The sequence below is a fragment of the Plecotus auritus genome, assembly GCF_963455305.1.
Source record: "Plecotus auritus genome assembly, chromosome: 3".
In the NCBI taxonomy this organism is placed as follows: domain Eukaryota; kingdom Metazoa; phylum Chordata; class Mammalia; order Chiroptera; family Vespertilionidae; genus Plecotus; species Plecotus auritus.
The window spans coordinates 167,807,681-167,833,139 of record NC_137772.1 but is presented as its reverse complement, the minus strand read 5'-3'; the positions used below and the strand labels follow the sequence as shown (position 1 = coordinate 167,833,139).

The 25,459-nt window shown below is 41.0% G+C and overlaps 1 protein-coding gene across 1 annotated transcript in view; it reads right to left on the bottom strand.

Annotated features, from left to right (window-relative positions):
* LRIG3 (leucine rich repeats and immunoglobulin like domains 3) overlaps window positions 1–25,459 on the bottom strand; it is a 47,437-nt gene that overhangs the window by 4,854 nt on the left and 17,124 nt on the right. The window contains exons 4-15 of the mRNA XM_080660066.1: window positions 14,034–14,165; window positions 13,329–13,472; window positions 12,167–12,310; window positions 11,725–11,868; window positions 11,176–11,319; window positions 10,183–10,263; window positions 8,957–9,028; window positions 6,255–6,326; window positions 5,570–5,733; window positions 3,200–3,520; window positions 1,861–2,142; window positions 446–898 (exon numbers count right to left, since the gene is read on the bottom strand). Of these exons, the coding sequence (XP_080516192.1) occupies window positions 446–898; window positions 1,861–2,142; window positions 3,200–3,520; window positions 5,570–5,733; window positions 6,255–6,326; window positions 8,957–9,028; window positions 10,183–10,263; window positions 11,176–11,319; window positions 11,725–11,868; window positions 12,167–12,310; window positions 13,329–13,472; window positions 14,034–14,165 (2,153 nt within the window). The remainder of the gene's footprint in view (window positions 1–445; window positions 899–1,860; window positions 2,143–3,199; window positions 3,521–5,569; window positions 5,734–6,254; window positions 6,327–8,956; window positions 9,029–10,182; window positions 10,264–11,175; window positions 11,320–11,724; window positions 11,869–12,166; window positions 12,311–13,328; window positions 13,473–14,033; window positions 14,166–25,459) is intronic.

Here is a 25,459-nt window from a genome sequence, read left to right as displayed (position 1 = left end):
TCTGCAATAGTCCTGACGTATTACTCACAGGAGTTTGCATACAGGCCTCTCCCTAATAACTAGTGTCCTCCCTAGATTCCTGCACGCACATGACAAAACCAAAACCTACAGCAGAGTATAAACCTCCTAGCTAAGGGGCTGGTCCTGGTTCTCCATCAGCATCTTTTGAAGGATTTAGGCTACTGAACTCTTATGATGGCCACCAGATCTCACAGCCAACAGGATATTCTGATGAGGTTTTCACAGAAAGTATTAATCTTTAAACATGGGCTGTATTTTGGACCAGGGTGCTATTTTTAGTTAACCATATTTCTGCAGCTTGAAACAAATGAGTCACCCTTCTGACATGGCCTCAGACTCCAAGACACACATTCTGGAAGAGAATTACCCCAGGATCGCGCGCGCGCACACACACACATCCTGTGCCAAGCTTCTGTTTACACACCTGTGTTGGTAATGCTGCAATCTTCGTTCCTCCGCCTTGTGTGGTATATGATGACCACCCACACGAGCGACGTGCCCACCACACAGCAAACCACGGCTATGATCACGATGCCCACAGTGGCCCACCCGTCATCGTCTAAGGATGAGGCAGTCATCTGCGGGGAGTCGCAGGTCGGAGTAGGGATCACACTGAGGCGCACGTGGCCTCTCTCAGTGCCCAGCGTGTTAGACATTTCACAGGTGTATTTCCCAGCATCACTGACATCTGAGTCCACAATGATCAGCAGCTGATTGCCTGCTGCGAAAAAGTGCCTTTCAGTGACCACCAAAGGGCTGTCATCCTTGGTCCAGTTCAGCCTGGGAGGAGGGCTCCCTCCCGCAATGCACTGCAGGACGGCTGTTTCTCCCTTGGTTACAGTTCGGTCCAACAGGGGCCGCAAAAATGATGGCGTTTCTGAAATGACAAGTTATGTCTTTAATCTTGTCAATGAAATCAGGTTTTCCATAAGACCCAGCACTTGAATTTATTCAAAGTGGAAGGTAAAATTTTATTCTCCCACAAACTAATACCCATGTTTCTTTTAAAACCTAAACATACACAACACGTGGGATTTCATTTCATTGTCCAGGTGTCATTTACTCATAACACCAAGTAAGGATAACACTTACTATTTTTTAACCTCAAACTCCCTCCCCCTCTTGACAAGGTTGGGGAACGGTGGAAGAGGGGCAAAGCAAAATACATCAGACATTTTTCAGAAACAGAAAATGTATAAAAACAATTTCGAGCACAAGAGTGTGTTGATGTATAAAAATAAATCAGAACATTTAATTTTTTAAAGAGAAACTTTCTAGTGCCAGGTGTCCAGGCCTATGTTAAAATTCTGGAAATGATTTACTTTTATTATGTGGTGTTAAGAGGTTACTTTAACTCCTTTACAGATATACACATGACTAACATGTCCACATGTTTAAAAAAGTGTTTGTTTAGGTAAAAGATAAAAACAAACTCTGATTTCCAGAATGGTAGGGTAAGCTGAGAAAAGACACTAGGTCCTTCCCAATTTGTTCATGTATATATTATGTCAAACATTCTTTGTAGTGTTGAGACACTGGTGGAGACGGCATGATGGGGAGAGCAGGGGCGGGTGAACCCTGCAATACAGAGAAAGCATCTCCCGCTCCTGGGAACAGAGAGAGAGGATTCGTCTCACTGGCCACGGCCGGGAAGGAGTGAAGCACTCCTGACTTCAAAGAGTCTGAGAAGCCATTTGTTGTCCCCAGGAAAGGGCAGTGTCCTCGGGCCATCTCTCACCCTCACGGCTCTGACACCGAGGGTCTGACACTGAGGGTCTCTGGGTGAGCTCGTACCTTTACGATTAATTTATAGCACGGAATCTGAAAACACCCACTTACCTAGGACAGTCAGAGTCGCATTGGCAGAAATGCTTCCTGCGCTGTTTTGGGCTGTGCAGCTGTACACCCCGATGTCCTCTATCTTCACATCCACGATAAAGAACACGTCATCCTCAGGCATAACGTGCATGCGCCTCTCCCTGGCGGCAGGGAAGTCTGTGCCCCCATCCTTCTGCCAGGCTATCTGCGGGGCCGGGTGTCCCAGGGCAGCGCACTCCAAGCGCGCCATGGCCCCCGCGCGGATGGTAAGGTCCATGGGTGTCTTGGTGAAAGAAGGGAGCACTGAAATCAGAGAAACAATGTGGGCGTCAGCACTGTGGCGTTTCAGAGGCTCGTTCTCATGCCTTTTGTTTTTGATGCTCACAAGTGTCCCTGACATAGGTAAGGCAGGGCAATTTCTAATTACAAGACAAGGAATCTAAAGTTGAGATGGAAAGATTAAGTGACTCCCTCCAGGTTATAGACTGAAGGTCTTTTGGCTATTTTCCAGTTTCCTCAATAATTATCTGCGAGACCTTGGGCCAATCCATTGTACCCTGACCACTACATTTTTTTTTTCCTTTTAAGTCCCTCCTGACTCTAATACTCCATGACTTTAAATGTGTTTTGTCCTACAATTTGAACTCAAAATTGTTCCATGTCAGGCCTCAGCGATCATTTGTGGAATGCATTAATAAATCATATACAAAATCTTTCACCAGGGAAGATACAAACGATTAAATGATAAAGTGGCAAGGATCCCATTGTAAACTGTATACCTGCCACACAAAGCCAACAATGATACATTCCTTTTATTAATAGCAGCTAACACTCACTGCTTTTACTGAGTACTTACTGTATTCTAGGCAATCTGCTAAGTGCTCTACACAAATTATTTTATTTAATGATTATCATACCTATATAAGGTAGGTACTATTATCCCTAACTGACAGATGTAGAAATGGAGACAGAGAGGTTAAGTGACTTGCTCAGAGTCACACAGCTGTAAGCAGAACTGGCAGAATTCAAACCCAGATCTTTGCATTAAAGGCAGTATGCTTTAATACTATGCTTAGGGTCTCCCATATCAAATTAAGTGTACTGTGAACTCCAAAGAGCACAAGTTGTCTAGTTCATCACTGGGTTACCCATCATGCTACATATGGGTTGACATAAACAATGCTTCCTTAGATACAAATAACCAAGCATCTTAATTTTGTGGAATGAGAGGCAGGAAAAGAAAGGGTTAGGTGGAGAACTGAGAACAAAGGACAGGATAAGGAATAAGAGAAAGAACAAACCAGGTGCTTTGTTTCTAAAAGGTGCCTTTACAGGCAAAAGACAAAGTCGGATCACATACTGTTTACTGTAAGCTTGGCTTTGACGGAGTAGGATGAACCAAAGTGATTGGAGATGACACACTGGTATTTCCCTTCGCTGGTAAACTCCACGTTGCGCAGCCGAAGAATGGTGGTGTACTCCATCACCTCCCCACCTTGGGCCCGGAGGTGTGCATAGTTTTCCATTTCAGCATCATGCAGTAGTTCGTTGTCCTTTTTCCAAGCAAAAGTCATTGGGGAATCACTGCTGCTGGCAGCCGAGCAGATGAAGCTCAAATTGGAACCTTTTATTGCCGATTGTGTTTCTGGCTGAACCGTGATCTGGGGTTTAGGGAAATCATCTGTTCAAAATGGAGAGGAGGAAATAAAACCATTTTAAGGCTTGAGAGTCCACATGCTACTCAGATTTGGTGTGTGTTTCCCAGATGGACTAGCCGCCCCAGTGTTGAAACGAGAGCCTGGGAGTGTTTATAAAGGAATTCGTTCTTCAAGTAGAGACAGAGAGCTATTTATCAATCATTAACTGAGAGGAGACTGCTGTTTGGGAATACAGTGTATCCCAGACCCCTGGAGCTTTTTAAATATGAATACAAGAAAAAAATCAGTTAAAAAACGTCCAGGCTTACGGGCCACTTTTAAAGGCCACTATCAGGAAAACTGCAATTCTTCCCATGTTCTCCACATATAAGGAGCAGCAAAATGAAAAAAAAATAAATAATGATAATCAATATCACTAAAGATAGCAACGAAAAGAACCAAAAACAGAACCCGTATTAAACACAGTACTTTGTATGTGGAGCAGAAAAAATAAGCCTGTAGTGAAAGAGAAAGCACCTCCCCCCCTCACTGGGAGCCCTGCTTCCAGGGGACAATCCATCAAGCCGCTGTGCTACATGTCAGGGCTACATTATAATTACAGCGAAGCAACTCTTTCATTCCAAACAGCTATTTTTAGTTCTCTGTTACTTTTTGGAAAAGTTACCTTTTTGAACTTCAGTTTCTCAGAGATGGTCTAAACCAGAAGAAGGAAACATCTTAGATCTACCAAAATGTATTGTGTGGGTTCTCTGAAAGACTTGTGTGTGCGAGAGAGAGATGGGGTGGGAGATGCTCTGGTAACGCCAATGCTGCTGATTTCCAATGTCATGCCTCACGTTGTGCTCAAGACAGTTTCTTCTTTTGTATGATTATTCTAAAATCCTCATCTGGTAAATCAATGTTCATTCCCCACTATGGAGGTTAATAAAATATTATAGCTACTGTATATACAGGTGGGCAAAAGTAGGCTTACAGTTGTGAGTATGCAGTTTATTCTTGCATTATTTATTATTATATTATTGCCTATATGAACTGTAAACCTACTTTTGCCCACCACTGTATGCCTCAGAGTAATAAACAGTTCATATCTGGGAACTTGAGAACTGTGAGAATAGCTCAGGTCCTTGTAGAATAAGGCCAAAAGCTTATTTAGATCCAAAAGCTACATCAGTTGTTTTATTTCCAGAAACTGTTGGCACTGTTTAATGCTGCAACCTAAAAATGTAGATATTTTTTGTTATACTTATCTAAACAATCATAGGCAAAGCAGTTTTAAATAAAAATGTTAAAGGTCAATGTAAAATTAGGTTCTGTAATATCTTAACACATGTGCTAAAATTTCAGCAAATTGTGACTTCATGTTCTATACACACATTTTTACAAAGGTCTCTGTGGCAGTGAATAGTAAACAGTGTCGTGTAGTAGGCAGCAAACTGCACCAGGGAGATGAAAGCGTGCGTTTTTCATCCAGATCTACTAACTAGTAGGTGACACTTGGGTAAGCACATTTCTAATGCTGAAATGCTTAGATGCTAAAACAATAGACCTTAGATTTATTTGTAATAAATTTCCTACCGCTTGTAATGCTTTACCTACCAGTAGTAAAATTTTTAGCAGCCTATAATTCACTGGCTAATGATTTGCTCTTCCTACTCTACATAAACAGCATCTGCCCCGGGTTTAGTGAAGTCTCTTCACTGAGCTCACGGGAGCCTGTCAACAACCCCTGGAGTTGGGACCACAGATCTCAAAATTCCCATTTCATATGTACAGACCGAGGTTCAGGGAATTTAAGTTACACAGATGGGCTGGTGCTATTCCCTCCCATTCTCCGGAGCTCCAATGTCATTCTCTTTCCACCAAACCACCCTAATGCCAAAACGAAGATGACGAAAACTCCTTCTCATCTGTAAAATTAAAATAATAAGCCAACTACAGATCCATTTTCACCTAACTCAGCAAAAATAAGTGCTTTATTAAAAGAGCATAAATTTATTCAAAACCATTATTTGGACAAATGGGAGACATAAAAAGAAGAATGACTCAAAGGCCGGGGCCATAGTTATACTCACCACACACAAAGCCATCTGGGCTAACAGCAAAAATGCTTCTTCCCTTCAGCAGCTGAGGATGGGCACAACTGGCATTTACAAAGCTCTGAAAGTTGTTCTCTGCCACCCACTGAGGGAGCCATTTTAGTTGGCAATCACACAAAAGGCTTGATGTATTTAAATGCCTGAGGAGAGTAATTATATTCAATTTGTTTTGTATGAAATGCAGATTTGTACAAGTAAACTGAACTCAAGTAAATATTAACAACACAATGAATGTGGAAAGCAAATACACATATCCTATGTAATAGTATCCTTTAGTCCATCTTAAAATGCAAGAAATGTGACCAGCACAGTTTTGTGTTTTTTTTTTTTTTTCCTGACCTAGTGAGACAGAAGTGCTGATAGATCAAAAACACCTTACTGCTGAACACTTGTGACTATGATTAGGCACTGTACTACATGAGGGCTCACAAATTTAAAATGCAAATTCATCACACACAAAGAACAAGAAGCTTCTCTTTGTAGCAATAGGAATGAATTTTTCTTTCATTGCTTTTCGCTTTTCTTTTGCTTTCTGGTATAAAAGTTAAGGAATATTAAGAAAGTGCTAGACACATTTTACAGGGACATAATCTAGGATGATATACCCCACGGTGGCTTCCCCTCTATGCTTAACTGAAAACTCTTAAAAAGGAAAACTTACAATTGTTGAAGTTTCTTCATTTGTGAAAATGCATTGCCTTGTAATGACATGATTGCATTGTCACTCAGGTCTCTGAAAACAATGAAACAAACAGATTAGAGCGAAGTACAGTCACCACATGCCCTCAGGCAAAGGCTGGGCCCACTCCATTCACCAAACACTCTCTGTGTTGAAATGCACAAATGGGTTGACTCCAAAGACTCATAAGGAAGCGTAGGCTGAAGAACAAGGATATGGTGACAGAGATTCTCTTTACATTACCACTTACAGGTTATTTGACTCATAAGGGCCCCGAACTGTTCTGCTGCATAATTTTATTGAAGTTCTCATTATTCAAGTTAACCATTTTCAATACACAAATAAAACTGCTCATAATTACACTTTTAAAAAACCATCATGTATAGAATACTCTATGATACGCACTGTGGTAAGTGGTTTACATATATTACGTTTATTCCTCACAGCAACACAAAAGACGGCATTGCCACCTTGCTCAGCAGGAGGAAAAGGGCAATACGATTTGAACCCAATTATTTTCAATTTCAAACCTATGCTTAATTGCTAGCCTAATTCTGCCACCCTAATTCTGCCACCCACAACTCGCTACTGTAAAGACTAAAGACGGCTAAGTGTTTAGACAAGATGTACTTGCTAAAACAAACAAACACTTGAGGCAGAACATTTATACAATGAGCAAATATTCTGGGCGGATTTTATTTTTAACTAGTACTTACAAGCAGTTTGAATTAAAGTGCTCTCCACAATGATTACTACTCTGTTTTTCTTTACAAGGGTCAGAGTATACAAACAGGATTTTGAATGAGACAAGTGGCCACAGAAGACAGAATGAAGGTACCAAACATGGGCAGAGGAAAGAGGCTCGGAGAGTTAGCAAATTGAAGCAGAGGTTAATACTCCTCTAATTCCACTTTCCCAGAAATGGAATGGGTTGGATGACAAACCCTTTTGGCTGGTTTCCCTTTGAAAATAACTTGTTTCAGTAAGTCCAGCAATACTGGTCTGGCCTTCCAAATTCTGCTTTGCACAATCATTCCACCACAACCTGAACTGCTGCCCTGTCAGCATGGCTAGCCACCCAAATCCCCCACAACCTCACAGGTAAGCCAGGCCACCATAGCAAGATGGCCCAGAGAAAACAGCGCAATCTTCACTCTCAACACAGAACAAACGAGGGCACAAACCAAATGTATTCTTCTGTCTACGTGAACAGATATTAACACTTCTGGCCATAAGCATTCCTTAGCAGTGAGAGTGGACATATCTAGATTACTTTTACTTTTACTGTCCAAGTATAAAACATATCCTCATGGTTATAAGCAGCTGGTTGGTTCAGTGCTCAGGCAAGTTTTGACTCCTATCATGGTTGGCTAGCCCAGTGGTCGGCAAATTGCGGCTCGTGAGCCGCGGTTTGCCGCTCTGTTGACTAATGAGTTTGCCGACCACTGGGCTAGCCCATTCTCCTAAAGCTGAAAATATGTTAGCCCCTAAGTGCCATGTCAAAATTGTGTGCTGGGAGTTACTGAGAATGGCCAGTAGCAGAGACTGTGAAGGCAAGAGCTTGTGTGATACAGGGACACTGTGAAGGCAGAGGCAGACCTGGTTTGAGTCCTGAGTCTGTCCGTTGCTAAGTGATGGGTTAGTGGCAAGAGAACAAGAAAAAGAACAATAAAGGGGGAAAAAGAAGTTGTACATTTTATAATTAAACAACAGCAGTTGTACGTTTTATACTTAAACAACAAACCAACAAAAACTCTCAAAGTAGTGTTAACACCTTCCAAATGTCACTCTCAAGAACTGTGGGGACTGTTTTTTCTCTCTAATATCCAAATCACCTTCTTAACTGTACAACGGAATTAATAAACCCTCAGAATTTTCAATTCTTTGTTCAGAAATAAAGATAATAATAACTACTGAATAGTCTTCTCATAGGATTAATGAGATAATATACCTGGCATCATGCCTAACATGTTGTGGGTGCATAATAAATGGTAGTTTTAAAATTATGTTTTATTTTTATTTTATTTTTTTCCATCACCATTTAGCCCCTCTTCCAACTCCTCCTCCTTCCCTCCCCCCACAATCACCATACTGTTGTCCATGTCCATGAGTTCTCTTTTTTCCTCAATCCCTCCACTGTGCACCCCCGCCCCCGTGTCCCCCCCGCCCCCCACCACCGTCCCCCACAAGAGCTGTATGCCTGTTCTCCATCTATGAGTCTGTGTCTATTCTGCTTGGTAGTTCAGTTTGTTCATTAAATTCTACATATGAGTGAAATCATATGGTACTTGTCTTTCTCTGACTGGCTTATTTCACTTGACCTGGAGAACATCATGCTAAGTGAAATGGTTGTTTAAATATATATACCACTTGAGAAAAATAACTAAATAAAACCCAACATAATCTGCAGTAATGCCCCTAAATGGCAAGGAAAATATACACCTGTATACTTCTAGACAGATACAGATGGATGGATGGATAGATATAGATAGATAGATAGATAGATAGATAGATAGATAAGTAGGTAGGTAGAAGGGTAGACAGAGATAAACAGATGTGTAAATGTACTTTATGATATGAAGAGGATGTCAACAAGATTACATTTTAGTTTGTCTTATCTTTGCTGACACATAAGTAAATGCCCATCTTAGTCTACCAAGGAGAACTAAATTCCAGCTACTCACAGATGTTCCAATGCATCCAAACCAGTGAAGGCTTTTTTGGTAATAGATCGAATCCGGTTTCCCTGGAGGATTCTAGAAAAAAAAAACAACAACAAACAAACACACAAAATTTACATTGGGATAGTTAATAAAAACCATTCTGGGAGTGGAATTCTCATGACAAGAACTGCTTTTGAAATCACTTGTGAGTACTTTATTTCCTTGAATTGAACAATATAGTCTGTAAAAATGTATCTGTGCCATCTACTTCAGTAATATAGTTCAGCATGGTTTTCACAGCATTCAACAGAGAACCCTGCAAAAATAGGTATTCAATAAATGACTCTGCCGAAACTGGTTTGGCTCAGTGGATAGAGCGTCGGCCTGCGGACTGAGGGGTCCCGGGTTCAATTCCGGTCAAGGGCATGTACCTTGGTTGCGGGCACATCCCCAGTGGGAGGTGTGCAGGAGGCAGCTGATCGATGTTTCTCTCTCATCGATGTTTCTAGCTCTCTATCCCTCTCCCTTCCTCTCTAAAATATCAATAAAATATATTTAATAAATAAATAAATAAATAAATGACTCTGATGGTTAAATTAAAGCAGTGATTTTCAAAGTCTCTTTAGGGATGGCAAGGCATTCCTAAGGGTGGAAACTTTATTCCAAGGACACTTTCTCAGCACTTTAAAAAATAAAGCAGATAATAGTGGAGACTTTCTCTTTAGCCTCCCCACAGACATTCAGGGCTATATGAAACTCAATTTGAAAACCACCGGCTTACAGTACAGAATTTGGCCACCTGCAAGGCCATTTTATGGCTACAGATAAGCATGTTTTTATCCTGGACTGCTTGGAACCTACTTCCATGTTCTCAGTAGATATTGGGGTCACTTCATTTAAACATTTCTGTGAGTAGAGTGCAACAGTGAAAATTTCAAACTGTTGAAATTTTTACACAATGATAATCTTTAGAGTCTAAGCACTCTCAACAATTTAAAATTCTTATCTAGATATTAAAATAAGTTACACACACCAAAGTGTTGAATAGAAACCCTTATACCCAAGGAAGAAAAGCAAACTCATACACATCTTGTATAACAGCACTCATTTAGGGAAATGACACAGGGTAGCAACCGGATTAAGCACCTATTTCTACACTCTTTAAGCTTGTGGAACTGACTGAATGAAGACACAATGTTTGCTTTAGGTCAAAGAGGGAGTCAAATTATGAAGCAAATCATACTCACAGCCGCTGCAGCTTGTCAAGCCCAGAGAAAGCACCATTCATGTCCTCAATAGTCCAGGAAATTTCATTGTTCTTCAGATCCCTAATATAAAAGAGGGATGTTATGAAACTGGTACTAGGTACTTAACAAAATATACAAGCATTCTCTATAGGGACACACTCAGAAATCTAAGATCACCACCCAGGTGGCATGTAATTTGTAATAAATTCCTCATTAATTCCCCACATCATCTCCACCCATTTCCAAACAATAGAAAATTCACTCTCTCTCCCAACATAACTCCTACACCCTATCCTCTTCTTACCACAACATTTTAAGTTTTTTTGCCCAAAATCAGGACAGCTGACTCGGGCTCTATTAATTCTTCTATCAAGATGACTAAATTCTGAAAGACTTGAATAGTCTGAAAAATACATTAAACTTTAAAACCACCGTTCCAACCACATAAACAGGCGTTCGCCAAAGCATACAGTACGTCTTTCAATTATGTAATGCTTCAAATAGTGAACAGAGCGAAAGCCTCTGACAGTGCAAAAATCAAAAGCCCATTGCACAACATTAAAATTAATGTTTGCGAGATTTTTCAAAGGTCAGTTAATCAACTCCCTCTTCTTCCTCCTGGACAGAGATCAAGTCTGGATATAACTGGTATGAGATCTTTGTGCTCTGGGTAATTTTTAATCTGCATTTTCTAAAGAAAAATTAGTGGATTTGAAATTGTTTCCCTCTTGAGCAGTCACCAACTTCCTGGAGATCCTGAGAAGGCTAAGTATAATCACCAAAACAAGCTGATCACTGTCCTTTTTAATCCCTTTAAGAAACACACGTGGGTGAAATGGACCGATTTTAATCAAACTGATCTGGGAAAGATTAAGACACTACTTCTAAGGCCGCACACATTTCCTTCACAACAAAGGAAATCTGCTGGGAGAAAAGTGGGCACATTTAGGAACCAATTAGGTTCCTGTACAGAGAGCAAAATGTGTAACTTACAAAGTCTTTAAACTGGAAAGCCCCCGGAAGGCACAATCAGCAATGTAGCTGACTTTGTTGTTCCCAATGTGCAGTGTATTTAGCAAGCTTAGGCCCAGGAAGCTTGAATCATCTAACCTCGACAAGTGATTGAAAGTTAGGTCCCTGTAAAGGAAAAAAGGAACAAAAAAAGCCTATCATAGCTTTTACTTTCTAATTCAACACAATGATTTGTTTAAAAAAACAAAACAGGTAATATTAATGTAACCACATTAATCCTTAATCCTTATGCCTCCTTAATAATACCCAGGTAAACATTATTCCTAATCCCAGTAATTTAAGAAAAACACCTCTATTTGAAAATAGCCATCAACGCTTCAGCTCATGTGCCACAGACCTGAAGCATCCGAGTGGTCTCCAACTTATCACAACAAAAATGTGACCAAGTTGCATGTGAAAAATGCTGTCACCTTGGATACTGTTATGAAAATTTCACAGATCGGTGGTAAGAAGCTCATGCTCTGGCATGATCCCTGCTCTCAAACTTGGGGAGAATAAAAGGCAACTCACAGCTCACTGAGTTTTTGGCAGAACTCCCAGGCATCGGGGCTGATCCTGTTGATGGCATTTTGGCTGAGATGAAGTTCCTGTAGCATCAGCAAGCCATAAAGCCAGCCTTTGGTGATCTCTGTTAGGTTGTTATGGTCCAGCTGCCTACAATGACAACACGAATCAAAAGCAGGATCAAGAATTCATTATCTAGTCTCTTCAAAGGGGACCCTATGATGACAATCTATTACATATTCCTATTGTTGCTAGTTAGCTTCTGTTAAAGACCTCAGCAAAAAAACAACCATGTGCTTATAAATTCTCAGTCACTTTACTTGAGACAAAACTAAATTATAAATGATTGTAAATGATGAGATTTTAACATGATAGGATTTCAAATAAAAGCTACTGAATGTTCAGTGATCACACTACCTGGATAGGAATTATGATAAACCACACTTACAAGATTTCCATGTTGCTCAGCCCCCAAAAAGCTCCATCCATAAGTTTTGTTACTCCATTTCTTTGCATTTTCAGAGACTTCAAAGCTCCCAGCCCTTGGAACGTGAGCCCATCTACATTTTTTATCTTGTTTCGGTTCAGTTCACTGCATTAGATATTACAGTTAAATTGTTAGCTTATAGGACAAATTCTGGAGGTAGTAATAGCATGTCAGATTACTACAATGTAGTTACACCAGCCAGTGTTAAATTACATATTGTTTTAAATTTCTAAACATTTTTATCCAGAAAAATGTTGATTTATTAACAGTAAGTGAATTTCCTTCTGAAATGTGTGATGTATTTTTGAAATGATAAAATACTGAAACTAGACTACACTTTTATTTCAAAACTGCTGTCCACTCAGTATAAAAGTAAACAAATTAATACTTGTTTTAAAATTATCTAGAATAATGAATGTCACATTCAGACACGAGGTCTTTTCAGGAACAGGGACAAATTTATCCTGTCCAATGTGCTCACAACAGTTGGTTACTCTCGTGATCCTTCACGTTTAATGCTTTCTCTTTAAAGCAGTCATTCTCAACCATGGTTGCACACTGGAATCACCTGGAGAGTTTTAAAAATTACTGAGGCCTGGATCTTACCCCCAGAGGTTCTAATATAATTGGTGTAGGGTGTGGCCTGGTCATTGGGATTTTTTTAAAGCTCCCCAAGTGTGTGTAATGTGCAGCCAAGGCTGAAAACCACTATTTTGTAGGAGCCTGTTCGCAGATCATTCCACCATTATTAAAGAGACAGTTCTTTACAGCCACTTAAGCTATCAGAGCCTCCTGGAGTTGTCGGCATTATTCTCATAAACCGCAGCTGTTGAGAGTCCCCATGATTTCTCCAGTGCCACAATGACGCCTTTGTACAGAGGCTGCTCAATGATTACACTGTTCACTCTTTTGGTAACAATCCGACATGCCCTGTCAGGCAGGAGCTTGTGCTAGGTGACTTAAGGCTTGCTCTGATCCGGGGATTCCACAACTCCGGCTCTCAAAGGGAAGACAGCAACATCCTTGCTTCTAAACTCTTTCTGCCACATTGTGGCTTGTAGGGGACAGACACCAAGGGTGTAGAGGAGGTGAGGAAACATTCCCTAAGAGAGGTTTTACTTACAGGTGTTGCAGTTGGGGCAGTTTGAACATCTTGGGTGGTATAGCTGAGATCCGGTTCCTGTTCAGCTTCAACGCCAGGAGTGTGCTGGCCAAATTATCAAAACACCCAGGTTCCATCAACGTGATCCGGTTGCTGTTGATGTACCTGTTGAAAGTTTGAAGACGAGCGTCTCTTTCTGGTTTCTTTGGGAAGACAGCACATGCATCGTCTGTATGATAAAGAATCTCCACAGAGCCTAACCACCAGTTGTAACAATGGACTCTTTAAATAATCGCTCTTTAGGTCCTTGTGGACCAGTACTGACTATGATTCACACACTTTTGGTGGGGAAAAAGTAACTGGAAAATCTAAAGTTATAAAAATTTGTTAGAGATGTTTCTCACTCTTTGGAATTTCATTTTTATGAACTTATTAATAAAACAATAATTGAACAACAATAGCTTAAATCTGATTTTTTTTTTTAAAGAAGCAGTCTATACCCCGTACGTTTTCTAACAGTCAAGGGATATCTAATTTTTTGTAAGAGTAAAATGAAGATTATGGCTATTCAGATTTAAAGCAAATTATAAGTCAATAAGAAAGTTATATTTTTGATCCATTAGCAGTAAAATAAGCAGTTTGTTATATCTTAAAGTTGATTTTTCTTGTTATAACATGGTATTTTCACCAAAACTAAATACTTTTGCTAAAGAAACCTTGACTTACAGATATTTGAGTTGTAGAGGTGGAAATACAGTTTTAAGCTCTGAAATATTATTGCTGCTGAGGTCCAAAGTTTCCAGGGACTGAAAGTGTTTCAGCTGTTCAGGTAATATTTCAGCAATCCTGTTTCCAGCTCTGGAATGAAAGGAGAGCAAAGATAATAGGAGGAATGGTATGGCAATCGGAAAGGTGAATAATATTCTCTATTCCTAACTTGCTCTCCAGAAAAAATGGAAAACTGCTCTAAACAGTACTTTTTAAAAGTTAAATAGCATCTCTCTAGTCACTTTAATTTTGAGCTAAATAGTACATTGTAACATTAGAATATAATATGAAGAACATCCCTATGAAAATATGGGTGTGTTACCTAAATGCTATGCACTTCGGAGCAAAGATGGCTTCACTCTAACAGGAGGCTGAGTGCCCTTCCTCCCAGCCATGGACTGGATTTACAGCTAAAATACCACGCAGTCAGCTTGGAAAACAAGAAAAGCATAGCTGATTGGACGTATTTTGACCGAGGAACACTGAAGACAAACAACATAGAGACTGCACCTATACAACAGCTCACACGATGTGGTAGCGGCTGAGCCTCATAGCCTGAAAGGAGAGACCTCCATGAACGGGGCAACCCAATCACAACAGAAGAGTCCAAATAACCCACAAAAGGGACACGCCTAGAGCATACAGCTCCAGGTCCCACAGGACATGCACTACAAAAGCCCACCCAGAAGACTGGGAGTCAGAGCAAACATATCTACTACATAAATGCGATGCCCTTAAACTGCTTTTCCTTTGTTATTTTGTTAATATTCATTCTTCCTTTTCCTTTTTACTGAAGGGCATGTGAGTGCCCAGCACTGCGTTGGCAGTCCAGGCACTAATCTGCTGGTCCCCTCCTCCTTCTTCTTGATTCCTAATCTACCTCTAATTCTTCGCTTGGAAAGTACTGACACTTCAGGTGCCAATGAACCTAAAATACTCATCAGACTGGGGCTTTTTAAAAGATCACTCTAGAAAGATCTCTTTTTCTTTAAGAAATAACAAGTTTCAATACGTTGCCACAGTCTCCAAAACCAGCGGATGTGTTTCAGGGCTCTGAATTTTATACAGTATTACACAGGAGTACCCCAGTTTACGTAATCACTGGTAATAATCAGACTTAAAAATTTTGACATTAAGTCTTGAATACCAAACCAGAATGTCCAATATGGTAGGTCACATGCGGCTCTTTAAATTTAAGTAAATCAATTGTTAAAATTCAATTCCGTACTCATCCGTAGCCACATTTCAAGTCCTCAGTAGCCACGGGTGCCTGGGGCTGTCAAACGGGACAGTACGCACACAGAACATTTCTATCACTGTGAAAAGTTCTACTGGTGAGCACTGTACTAGACTACAAGTTAAAAAAAAGGAGGCCAAGGCAAAGCTCTTAAGAGGTCATCAATACAATAGGTTCCAAGGCGAAAGTCAGCATTAAATGGCCATCTTGCTGGAAAAGAGGAATTAACCTGAGGTCATCTTAATTGCTATGTTAGGTCTCTGTCTTTTCAGACAGTCATTTGGCAGAGGAAATAGCATGTTAAGGTAGAAAGGCTGGGAAGGTAACAGTCTACCTACAAACAAAAGGTCTTCTCTTTATAACCAACTCAAAAACAGTAACACACTCTGAAGGCAGAACTCTGTATGTAATACAAGCCACATGCTGGCATTTCTATACATAGTCTGTAGTTAACCTCTGCTTAATGAGAAAACTTAGAAAATGTATATCATATATGTATACTAGAGGCTCATTGCACAAAGATTTGTGCCAGAATAGGTCTTCCTTCCCCTGGCTTCGCTCCCAGCCGCCCGGGAGCCTGCAATCTTTGCTCCCAGCCAGAGCACCCCTCCTGTAGCTCCCTCCGCCCCCCACCCTTCCCCTCATAGCAGGTATCCCGCCCTGCCCGGCCGCTCCGTGCCTGTGTATGCAAATTAACCCACCATCTTTGTTGGGTTAATTTGCAAACTCACTCCTGACTGGCTGATGGGCATCGTGGAGGTATGATCAATTTGCATATTTCTCTTTTATTAGTGTAGATTTCTTACCAACAGATATATTTCTATGGTGCTGAGTTTATTAAGCTTTTTTTGCATTATTATAATTCACAGTCCTCTCACCATCTCAGAAAGCTCCTGAGTTAGGTTCAACTTGATGATGTATTTTCACAAAATCCTGTGTTGTGTTCTTACATAGCCCTTACCCTGGCGGTCTTGTCTGTCATACCGTGCACTACGCCTTCCATGCAGGGATATGTCTCTACACCTCCATCTTGGAATGTGCATGGAATCTAATCATGTTGAAGACATATTATTAGGTCCCAAGCTCTATGCTAAGCATTTTTTCATATATATATTTGCCATTTAACCACAACACTTCTCTGGCATAGATATATTACAGTTAAAATTAGGAAATTAAAGCTTTCAATTTAATAGTCCAAGCACTCCCGAAGCACCTCACAGAATAAGGCCTTATTGGTTCCAAAGCAATTCCTGAAGGCTTCTTTCATAGCATACAGTTTCAAAGATATTTTGACAATTAAGGCCTCATGGGGAGATGCACCTAAAGAAATGCCTACTACTTCCCATCCTTGTAAAAATGCTGTTCTTCTGGTTTCAAGCTAATGTGGGAATCCACACTGGCTCACTGAGCACCATCATGCCACAGTAAGGAAGCCCTGGAAATGCCTCAGCTGTGCTTGCACACAGGTAGATCAGAGGGGGCCTAGGTTCTGCATGTGTTTGGCACCCATCACAGAAGTCTTCCTGAATACGTGCAAACTTCAGGTGCTGCTTTCCTCACAAAAGAGAATAAGGTTGTTACGTGTTCTATGTAAACAACTAATGAAACTTCTCAAAGCAGTGCTGAAATCCTCCATATGTCACTTTCAGGGACTGTGGGGGAATCTTCTTTTTTGATCCAAGTCATCTGAGACATTGTAAAGTAATTCTATACAAGGTAAAAAGGTGATGCATATGGTAAGAGCGGAACTTTTGGGATAACAGTAAGGTGAAAAACACACACAACAGAATTAGCATCTCCACGTACAAGGCACAAATATCAAGGCCTCAGATTCCCATAACATCTTACAGACTTTGTTTAGAGTTAAGTCAGCCATGATCTCTGATTCCGACCATTTCCCACATCTGGATTCACCAGTGTATATAAGCTCCTTGATCTAGTTGTGAGGTACAGGGCAATGCAAGTGAGACAATTAGTCAGTTTTAGGTCCCGGAGATGGATTCAGTCCAAGAGACAAGCCACAGGGCCTTAGGGTTAGTGTGTGTGGGTTAAACAAAACCACGCTATAGGGGACAAAAATGTTCTCTTAAATACATAAGCCAACTGTTTGCATTACCAGGATGTCCTCCCACAATCAGTGGAGTAACCCTGAAGTGCCCAAGTCACCACCCCCGCCCCGGCTCCACCTCCCTCCCGTCCCCAAGCCAGTACCTCCCATTAAACTCTGCATCTGGTTTTGGCCCCCAGGCTGTCTGGGGCTAGTACAGCTACACTTATATTTAACAACAACAAAAAGAAAATGCTTGGCTTTAGTTTTCTGCAATAAACGGAGCAAATTGGTTTTTTGTGGGAGGGAGTGGGGGACCCACAGGTGTCTATCCCGTTGGTCAAATAAGGCTACGAGTTAGATAACAGGCCTTACAATCTTTGGTTTATATATTCGTTTGTTTATAAGGTAATTATGAACAAGGTATTAAAACTGCCAATTACTTGAGTGACGAATAAAATTTTCCTTGCAGTTAAAGTATGCTCCAGCCAAAGCCAGCAATTTCCTGAGCTGCACACCTCCTAAACTGCAGTGTGAAAGTGCTCAGTTATAGACGGAGCGGCACAGTGCCGTCTTTGTCAGCAGTGCTCCCGGCACAAAAATCCCTCACAACTGCCAGGATAATAGTCCCTGTATCACAGAATCCTACCTCTGTCCTAATGGAGCTGAATTAAATCCAAATACCAGTTTCATATTAGCTCTCAGACTTAACTGGCCAATAACTACCTGATATGTACCAGTTTTGTTTTTGTTTTTGTTTTAAAAGCCATGCTTTATATCATGAAAGGGTTTTTTTTTTTTTTAAAGGAGACATCTACATTTAAAACACTAGATTAAAAACTCTTTTTAATCATCTAAAACCCTCAATCTAAACATGTCTGATAATAAGAGTGGGCCACAATTAGCCACTTCTAGAAGACAAAGATTTAATTCAAATCCAACATTTTTTCTCCAAATATGGGTAACACCAAAATTGATAAGCTCATTAAAAGCATTGCTGTTAATGTTTTTGGCAGGAAATATGAAATGCTTTAACAAAACAACAACAAAAGCCAAAGTGTGTGAATATCTTTTTCCATTACTTAAGTTAATGTGAAAATGCCATCTTTGCATTGTTCAAAAACCACACTATGGTACTGTAAGCATGGGAAGGTGTTTCAAACCCATGTAAATTCATCTTAACGACACCCAATATTTTGGTCTTCTATGTTTGTTGACAGTACAAGGTGTCCCACGGTTAAATCACTGCCGAGGTCAAGTATAATCAGTCCCTTGTGGACAAACACAGACCTGGGGTCTTGGTCGGCTGGAATGCACAGGGTTCCCTCAGGCTTCTCGGAGCCACGGCAAACACAGTCCCAGGCATTTCAGCCATGGCCTCTCAGGTCCAGCAATAACGGCTTCATTTTGTTGCTAATTTCACCTTTCAGCCTACTTTGCCAAATGCCTTTAAAAGCAGAGGCAAACGTGACTTACCATTTTGAATGATGACATTTGTTCTGAGAGTGCTCAAGATCTAATAATGAAGGTAGATATGGTCCCTGACCTCACAGAGCTTAAATGTCAGGGGGGAGAAAAGGCAGGCAAACAGGAATGGTCACTAAAGCACTAAAGCAGTAAGTGCTATGATAAGGAAGTAGTGGTGGGGAAGAGGGAAGGGCAGCCTCCTAGAAAGTGGTGGGAAGGGTGCAGGAGGTCAGCAAAACTTCCCACAGCAAGGAGCCCCCTCGTGTTCCAAGCAGAAGCAAGTGAGAGTGAGGCAAGGCTTGATTCCCTTTGAGCAGTGGTTCTCAACCTTCCTAATGCCGCGACCCTTTAATACAGTTCCTCATGTTGTGGTGACCCCCAACCATAAAATTATTTTCATTGCTACTTCATATCTGTAATTTTGCTACTGATATGAATCGTAATGTAAATATCTGTGTTTTCCGATGGTCTTAGGCGACGCTGCTAGAGACGACCCACAAGTTGAGAACCGCTGCTGTAGAGCCTAAGACCATCGGAAAACACAGATATTTACGATTCATTAACAGTAGCAAAATTAGTTATGAAGTAGCAACGAAAATAATTTTATGGTTGGGGGTCACCACAACATGAGGAACTGTATTAAAGGGTCGCGGCATTAGGAAGGTTGAGAACCACTGCCTTTGAGGAAGAGAAGGAAAAAAGAAAGCCTTGATGGCTGAAGTATAGTGTTCATGGGTGGAGACTGCAGAAAGAGGAAGTTCAAGCGTGAGGTGCTGGAAGGAGGTAACAGTAGGTCAGGTGGGCATGCTGTAAGGCATGTGGGCATTTGGCTTCTGAGGATCAAGTAGGAAGAGGAGGACGGACGATTTCAAATGGTGGGGCAACCATCACATGTGCATTTTAGAAAGGTTGCTCTGGCATCAGTGGGTAGAAAGACTGGGTGGGAGGAGCGAAGACCAGGTGCAGAGGACCCATGATGGCACGGGGGGATGACGGTGACTGCGCGCCTAGATGCCCCCTTTGGGGGTGAAGTACCAGTCTTCCTCTGGTTCCCCAGGGCCCAGGCTGTGCTTTCTTCTCCCCTGACATACAAGGTTGGGTTTCCAGCTCTGTCGTCTCTGGCACTACTGGAATTCTCATTCCCTCCACCTGTGTCACCACAGTGTTCTGTATTGCTGATACAGGAGACCTTCTAATGCACAGAGCACAGGCTGTGGTCCTCTCTTGCTCAGGTGTGAGATGCTGACTAGAAGAGCCAGTACTGACATTTTATTGTGTGCCTATAGTCACTAGGGAAATCGAGGAATGTATTCTTGTCATATGTAAGAAATGCGCTTATTTGTTCTGATACTCTGAACACCTCCACTAAATATAAACCAAGACTAAGTTAATAACAGTAAAATATAACTCATGAGGTTAGTGACATAACCACTCAGTATGATGATGATTGATTTTACTTTTTGACTCACTGTCACCTCCAGAAAGCCTAAGAGTCTTAAAAGAACCTCATATACTCATAGGTGGATATAGATGCTGTTAGTTTATTTCCAGAGTTTGGAAGGAGAGTCACGGAGTGAAATATTCTTTGTTAGTGAAGAACCAGAATATCAGGTTTTTTCACACTGGAATTCCTGAACCAATTAAACTGTAACTTCTTGATGAATAAGAAGTACCTGTCAATCCAACTGTCTCCTACATATTGCACAAGGTAACAGGGAGCTTAAGGCTTTGCAACTGGGATGTGTAAAGATGTGCAGTCTTGGCTATTTAGAGAAGGTATGTGCGTGTGGCACTTTGCTTACAGAGAGGGTGTGTTCAGTGAAATTTAACTTGAAACTATATTTTTATATGTTGCAATGCCCTCTTTTCTTAGAATGCATTTCTCTTAACCACATCCCTTAAGTCCAATTCAGTTATTGCAACTAACAAATTGCTGAATCTGTGGTCATTCCATACGACCACAGAGCAAATATATTAACTGTATTGACTGGGAGAGTCGGCCTGGCCCCAAGGAAATTCTGATTTCTATATATAACTTGCAAGCAACCAGTTTAACATCATTTATAAAGGAATTACAAGTTGTGAAAGAAAACACTACATTTTGCAAACACTTTAAAGGGCACTTATACTTCCAACAATAACTCGCCCCCCCTCCCCCACAAAAAGAAAGCTTCCTTGAAAACTATCTTGGCTAGAATACTAACACCCCATAATATTAGGCTTCTTTAAACGGAGAGACTTGGCAAGCAAAGAACCTCTTCCATGCAGAAAAAAATAAACTCTCTCTGCTCATCTTTTTTCTAAAAAAGTAATTAAGTTTCATTAAAAGAACACATGTTTAGACTGGTCCACTGATACTGTGGCATCAAAGAATAAAGCCAAATGAGGCAACTTTAGCAAGGAGAAAGATTCTTGATTAAGAATTAATGATGCTAAGTAGCAAATGAGCCAATGTGAGGGGCAAAGAGTCAGTTCTTTCAGCTAAAAGCCAGGTCAATATAAAATATAATTATCTTTTGGACCATGAACATCATAATAATGGCCACAATGTCTTAATAAAATAATCAGGGCCCTATTAATATGGCAATTATAACACATGTTAAAAATGAAAAAAGAAATGAGTCAAAAAGCCATTCACACCACATACAAAACAACTCTTTTTGATCCCCGAGTGTAAATTCAATTTAGTCCTTTATATAAACAGAAATTTAAGAGCAAGTTTTTCCATTTAGGATGCTAAAGAAGATACTTACTGAACAATTATTGCAATCTGAAACAATTTAATTATGTGCAATAAAATTAACTCTAGTGAAATTTAAAATTTCCCCCGTCTCTTTTGAGGCAGAGGCCCTCCCTAGCCATTTCCATATGCCGGACTACTGTTATGGTTAAACTGGGAGTCTGAGTCTTCCCATTAGCTTGTGATTTACTTGTGAGTGGAGAGAACTTCTAATTCATCTCTGGTTCCACCAAGTCAGGCCTAAATGAATGGGTTCAAGACCCTGAAGTGATCGGCCATGATTAGCCCAGAAACTTAGTTCGAAGTTCAGAGTAGCCAGATGCACATGTACGTCAGAAAATGTTATGGCCACTACAGCCATCACCCAGCAAAAGGAACATAAACCTCTGGTCCTTACACTAACCAGCCTGTTAAATTTTTAGGAGCTCCTTTTTTAAGTAGGGTCTCTTTGAAGCAACAATTCAAACTACAGTTCCCCAGCAAGGGGATGTTGATTCTTTGATGACTGATTTTACTTTTTGACTCACTGTCACCTCCAGAAAGCCACCTTTACAGGTTCCTGATTCTGTTTTGATTTACTACACTTTGTGAACCTTGATTTTCTCACCTGTCAACAAGAGGAAAAGGAATAGAATGGTCTCTTCCAGCTTGAAGAAGCCGAGATTCTAGATGTGGACGACAAACACTGAAAGTGACAAGGTTTGCTACAGAGGCTTCACACAATCATCATGCCAAAGCTGCGGCCTTTTAGAGAACCTGGGCTCACTTTGGGGGCTTCACATCTTTATTCTGTTGGGAGTCCCACTACCTGGCTGCCCAGTCTTCCTTGGTTTACTCCCTCATTTCCCTGGGGCAGAGCAGAGCCTCCATTAGCTTTCCAAGAAACCATGCGTAGGAGAGGGAGAGAGGGGGAGAGAGGGAGAGAGAGAGGGAGAGGGGGAGAGAGAGAGGGGGAGAGAGAGAGGGAGAGAGAGAGGGAGAGAGAGAGAGAGGGAGAGAGAGAGAGATTCATGTTTGGAATATATTCATAGGATTGACAGTTTGGGTGTGTACAGAGTTTATATTAAAAATCATTTTCCCTTAGGATTTGAAGACAATGTTTTGCTCTATTATTGCCCTTATAGTTGTAAGTCTGAGGAGCCAGAGGCGGTTCTGATTCTCTATCTCAGTGTTTCTTCAACTTCAGCAGGCATCAGAATTATGGGACAGGGACTTCTTGAAGCAAGATTAGTGAGCCCACCTTCAGGGTTTCTCCAGTAGGTCTGGGTGGAGACTGGGGATCTGCATTTTACCAGGTTCCCAGATGATGATGATATTGCTAGGAGCACCCTTGGGGGAACCACTGGCAATCCTTACAGCTGATCTGCTTTTTCCCCCTCTCCTCTCAGAGCTTCTCCTTCTCTCTGCAAATGCACAGTAATGTCCCTTAATGTAGGTTTTGTTTTCTTGTTTGCTGGCGCACTTTCAACCTACAAATGAGTTTCTCAGTTCTGGGGAATTTTTTGGTATCTTTGATAATTCTCTCCCTTCTATTTACCCAGACCTCCCTTGTGGCACACCAATTAGATAGGCATTAGCCTTCCTATTGGATCTCCGCATTTCCTCATTTTTATCTCCCCTCTTCCATCCCTTTGTCTTTTGGTTCTTCTTTTTGAGAATGTTTCGACTTTTTTTCCAACCCTTCTATTACCTTTGAATAGTGTCTGTTATTGTATTTTTAACGACTGACCTCATTTTCTGAATATTATTATTTTTACTATTCTTTTATCTCCAGAGATATTAGGTTGTTTTGAAGTTCCCATCTCCTTCCATCGGGTATCCTTCTCCCATTTCTTTCAGACTCTGTCTTCATTGTTAGAAACTTCCTCAAAAGTTTGGTGATCACTGGCTACCCATTCATATTTAATAAAAAGCAGCACTGAAAAGCTTATTAAGGGCTGTGAGTAGAATGGACCTTTTGACTGTGAGTCTCAGTCATCTCCACGTCTTATTGCTCAAATCCTGCAATTTCAAGGCTAGGGCCTGGGAGGGCTAACAGGAAAATAAGCTGAAGGGAGAGGGGTGTCAGTACTGTCAGTACTCAGATTTTACTTCATTTCACTGGCTGCAGAATATGCTGCCCTCAGTCCCCACCCCTTGCCCAGCCGGGCCTGTGTCCCAAATTACTTAAGATATTCTGCTTCAAATCCCCAGAGAGTAAATTTCCAATCTTCTGTCTACACCAGGGGAGGGGCAGTCACGGGGCTTTGAATCTTAGAGGATAGGATCCCGGAGGTCTTACTGCTTCTTATAAAAGAGGTTTAACCAATCCCCCATTTCTAGTCTTACTCTGCACCCCACCTTTACAGGTCTTGAGTTCCTGAACTACTCTGAGGTTCTGCAGAAAGAAAAAAAAGAATGTTTGCTTCTTTTGGGATCCACTCCAGTTTCTCTCCGAAGTCAGGTACAGTGTGCCTGTTCGGTTGCAAAATTTTTGTGGCATCTTTCATTTGAACTGTCTCCTATTTTTTCTTTGTTCCCATCAGTGTGCAGTCCTTTAATTTCATTTTAAGGGAATTTAGGAAGTTGCAGAGTTAAATGAATGCATTCAGTCCACCATCTCTTTAAAAGGGGTAGAGAGTGAACAGTCCAGGGTAGGTGCCGCAGAATAAAAGTTTAATTCATCTAATAGATGACTCGTGATCCAAAACCTCTCGATGTACTAAAATGATGGTCTAGAAGCAACCAGAGAAATTAAGCTCGGATAAGGTAGTGTTTTGGATTTTTAATCCATTTTAAAAGGCCTATCTAAAAGCAATTTTCATGAAAGTGACAATGGACTTGGGGATCTCAGCGGATGACAACTTAATATGAGACAATACTACCAGCATGGTCCATAAGATGCCAATAAAATTTTAAGCTTCACTAATTTCCAGTATTTGGGGCAAGAGTGATGATGGTCTAACCATATTCCATATTAAGACCACAACTCTAATATTTGTTCTGGGCACAATATTTCACACTGCCATGCTAGACGAGGTGTATATGGGGAAGACTTTAAAAATCTAGACCTACACTGGCCAGTACAATAGCCACTGCCTGTGTAAATTATTTAAGTTAAATTGAAAATTCAGCAACACTAGCCTCCTTTCCAGTGCTCAATACCCTTGTGTCTGGTGGCCGCCCAGTGGCAGCACAGACACGGCACATTCCCCTCATGGCAAGAGCTACTGGAGAGCCCTGGCCTAGACCCCAGCTCATACAGGAAATTGGAGTTGGACTCTGAGCTGGGGGAAAGAAGGCTTTATGAAAACCTTATATTGTGAGTCTTGTGTTATAACGCAGAAATAGAAGGAAGTTGTTCTCTCCAGCACATAGAGCTAGGACAATGGGTAGAGGAGCCACAGAAGGGCAGAGCTCACCAAATAAAAAGGCCTAGCAATTGGAACTGTTCACAATGGAAGGGCTCCTCCCCAAGAAGTGAGCTTTTGTCCCTGGATGTGCTCAAGGGGAGGTTGGATAACCCCTCTTTCAGAGGTTTCTCCACAGGGAGAACCGTCTCTTCCAATTCTAAGTTACTAAGATTGAGTACAGACACTCAACACTAACCAAAAATGAGTTATGACCAGTTATATAATATAGCAAACTGTTTCTAATTCCTCTGTCCTTTTTTGTTTTTTTGGATACATAAGTGGGGATGGTGGTGAGGAATTGAAAGCAAAAAAGACAGGAGGAGAATAAAAGAGGGATTTATACAACAGACTGACTACTTTCCTGACATCCTTAAAGAATAACACCCTCAATTCCCAGGCCAATACCTTGTGCAGGATTACATGTCAATCAGTGACCAAGTTCAAAAAGCATCTTTTTTTCTAAAAAGTTATGCTTATTCTGATTCTATTCCATGTTTGTTT